The 3,368-nt window shown below is 40.9% G+C and overlaps 1 protein-coding gene across 1 annotated transcript in view; it reads right to left on the reverse strand.

Moving 5' to 3' along the window:
• Nucleotides 1-3,368, reverse strand: part of LOC107103310 (large neutral amino acids transporter small subunit 3-like) — a 28,219-nt gene that overhangs the window by 8,133 nt on the left and 16,718 nt on the right. The window contains exon 6 of the mRNA XM_015402967.1: nt 2,264-2,397. Within this exon, the coding sequence (XP_015258453.1) occupies nt 2,264-2,397 (134 nt within the window). The remainder of the gene's footprint in view (nt 1-2,263; nt 2,398-3,368) is intronic.

Here is a 3,368-nt window from a genome sequence, read left to right on the forward strand (position 1 = left end):
GGCAGTTATTGGAGGATGAAGGAATTGATACCACTGATTGGCCCCCACGCTCGCCTGACCCAAATCCAATAGAACACCTCTGGGACATTATGTTTCCATCCATCCCACGCCGCCAGGTTGCACCTCAGATTGTCCAGGAGCTCAGTGATGCCCTGGTCCAGATATGGTAGGAGATGCCCCAGGACGCCATCCGTCGTCTCATTAGGAGCATGCCCTGACATTGTCAGGCATGCATATACGCACGTGGGGGGGCATACAAATTACTGAATACCATTTTGAGTTGCTACAATGAAATTTCAGCAAAATGGACTAGCCTGCTGCATCATTTTTTCACTGTAATTTTTGGGGTTTCTTTGAATTCAGCCCTCTGTAGGTTGATAATTTTAATTTCCATCAAATGATGTGGCATCATTTTGCTCTAACACATCACCCAGTCCATATCAGTAGAAATAAACAGCATGATTTTTTTTTTGCCCTATTGAGATCTGATATGTTTTTAAAGTGTTCCTTTAATTTTTTTGAGCAGTGTATATATAAAAACAGAGTTCTACAATTTTTGGATCCAGCCTGATGTTTTTTTCTCTTTCGGTGTGTTTTCTGGGCCTCATCGGTCATTTTAAGTCTGCAACATTTTGACTCTCCACCAGATTCTGCATCTGTAGTGCAAACCTTACAAGAATAAACAAGTGGAATGCAACCATGAAGTGGAACAAAATTTATTGGAAGTTTTAAACTTGTATCAGATTAAAAAAAAAAAAAAAAATGTTGTGCAATATTATTCAGATCCCTTGAGTTAATACTTTTTAGTGCCACTTTTTACTGCGATTCCACCTGCAGGTCACTTGGGGTATGTCTCTATCAGTTTTGCACATTGAGATTCTGAAATTCTTGCCCATTTTTCCTGCAAACAGCTGAGGTTGTGAGGAGAGTTTGAGAGAGGAGAGTGGATGGAGAGTTTATGATTAGCAGTTTACATTTCTTTACTCAGATTCTTGAATAAATTCAGGTCTGGGCTTTGACTAGGCCATTCTAAAACCTGGATATGCTTGTTTATGAACCAACAGTGAAAAAATAAAGTTCAGCATATTCTGAGTCTGTGTTGTGGAAAAGTGACACGATGTGAAGTGCTACGTTAAAACAGAGTTGCTGTAACCATTGTAGATAAAATCTCCCTCCAGGGTGCAATGTGGAAATCAGAAGAACGTTTGCCTCAGACGTCATAGTTGCTTTAATGAACACCTGCCCACCTTATGCTTCCTGTGCCCATCAGCACCTCTCTCAGCGTTCCTTTGCTCCAGTGAATTAGAGATAAATAATTTCTCTCCTGCACCTAAGAGTGTTCACCTATGGACAGGAGCTTCCATTATTGAAGCTATTGGAGTGGGATGGTTTTCTGCTGGTGGCTGTTTCTGGAAGGTTGGCAGCACAAAAAGTGTGAAAATTCCAATAATCAGTAGTGATTGACTGAATGCAGTGATCTACTGAGCCTGCTAGATAGTCCCGCCCATGATGGCGGCTCCACGGATCAACATCACTAAAACACAATAGAGGTCTATGAGGCCCCTGCTTCTTGTTTGTCTGTGGATTCCTTCAAATGAATGTCTGTGGACCAGACCCTTAGAAAAACCAGTCCTCTTGGCTGCCTGCCAAGAGGACATTTAGAGGGAAGGAAAAAATAACATTTTCCTTTGAGTCCTTCCTCTAAACACTTCCTCTCTTTGAGTTCCCTGTTTGTTGCCTCTAAGGGTCTGATCTAGAGACACTGAAAAAAATTCATTGAGATTAGATCAAGGTAATATAAGGTACATTCTCTAAGCAACAAGGGCCTATTGAGGTAAATAAATCCAACATTGTCTGCTCATGAATGCAGCGAACTACTGCCTTGATTTTAAAGCAATATTTTCAAAGATAAGGAAGATGAAGTGAGCTGCTGGACTTGCCTGTCTGCAGTATTGTCTGTTTCTAGGCAGAAACAATCAAAGTGCGATAATATTGTTAGAGATATTTTAATGTGGTCACAGGAAGAATGGGACAAAATAACAGCTAATGGTTAGAGGGTGATTAGATGGTAAATGGAATATTTGATGGTACGTTTCACTAAAGCTGAAAATTACATAAAATGGAAATGGAAATGGAAATAGAACCATGTTGGGTTTAAACTGTTTTCTGAAACGGGAACAATGATTGCCTAATTAATTATAAGTAAACAGTTCTGTTGAGTAGCTTAGTTAATTAACATCAAGTTAGAGGAATGAACACTAACGTGTATCTGATGTCTTCTGGTGCCGGGAAGGATTCACCCGGCCAATTCAGGAAGCAGTTGAGGAAGACAGTGCAGGCCATACCTGTCCACACCCACATGATGAGCCGGAATGACACTCCAAGGTCATAAATCAACTAAGTAGGAATAGGAGGCAGGTGTGGATGGAAAGACAGACAGAAATGAAAGGAAAGGAGAGATTATGGGAAAATGAGAGAGATGTAGAAAAAGACTAAATGTTAGATGAAATAGTAAAGGTGACATCATAATGTCAGTGACCATTTCAACGTTTCTAATCTTTTTGGAGTTGCTCTCCCTCCTCTAAATATGCTTTTTCTTAAAAAAATGATTTCCATCCTGTTTTTACTCCTTTTTTCTACAGCTTTTATGGATCCACCTGTGGTAAGCTCAGCTGGCTGGATCTGATTAGGAAGGGCTATATGGGGTCAGACAGGGATGTCAGAGGAAACGCCAAGCAGGAAGTTAGAGCCATCTGTAGACCTCATAGAGGCAGAATGGGATACAGGCAAGAATCCAGGAAAGGAGAAAATGTTTGAAGGTCCCAATTAGCCCAGTGAACCACCAGGTTTCTTCCTAGAGGGGATCAGTGTCTAAAATAAACGATTGGAGAAGGACCTTCGTCAGGGGGGAGACCAAGAACCCCATAGTCAATTGGTTCCTCTCCTATGGAACCAACTACCAGTTTTGGAAAGACGTTGCAAGTCCAGTTTTCAGCGTCTTTTCAACCATCTGAAACTTACGGCTTTTCACCTTTCACATTTCAACCAAATGTAAATGTCTTTGGACCAATTTACTACCAATTTTTGTTCAGTGGGAAATATTCCAGGAAGATGCCCATCAAGCACAAATAAATACTTTTTTGTAAATACTTTCTGGATGCAGTGCATTCCTCAGTGACTCCATAAAGAAAGCCTAAAATAACCAGAGCCACCTTGTAACATGCAACATGTTGTTTTACATTTGCAGGGAAGTATAGTTTTTTCTTCATTTGATACTCATCTTACTGTTGACCCAATGAAAAGAGATGGGACAGAAGCTAGTAACAGGAGCTAGGACCAGGGGCAAGGAACAGAAGCTGGGGGCAGGG

The sequence above is a fragment of the Cyprinodon variegatus genome, unplaced genomic scaffold (genome assembly GCF_000732505.1).
Source record: "Cyprinodon variegatus isolate N-32 unplaced genomic scaffold, C_variegatus-1.0 Scaffold1418, whole genome shotgun sequence".
Classification (NCBI taxonomy): Eukaryota; Metazoa; Chordata; class Actinopteri; order Cyprinodontiformes; family Cyprinodontidae; genus Cyprinodon; species Cyprinodon variegatus.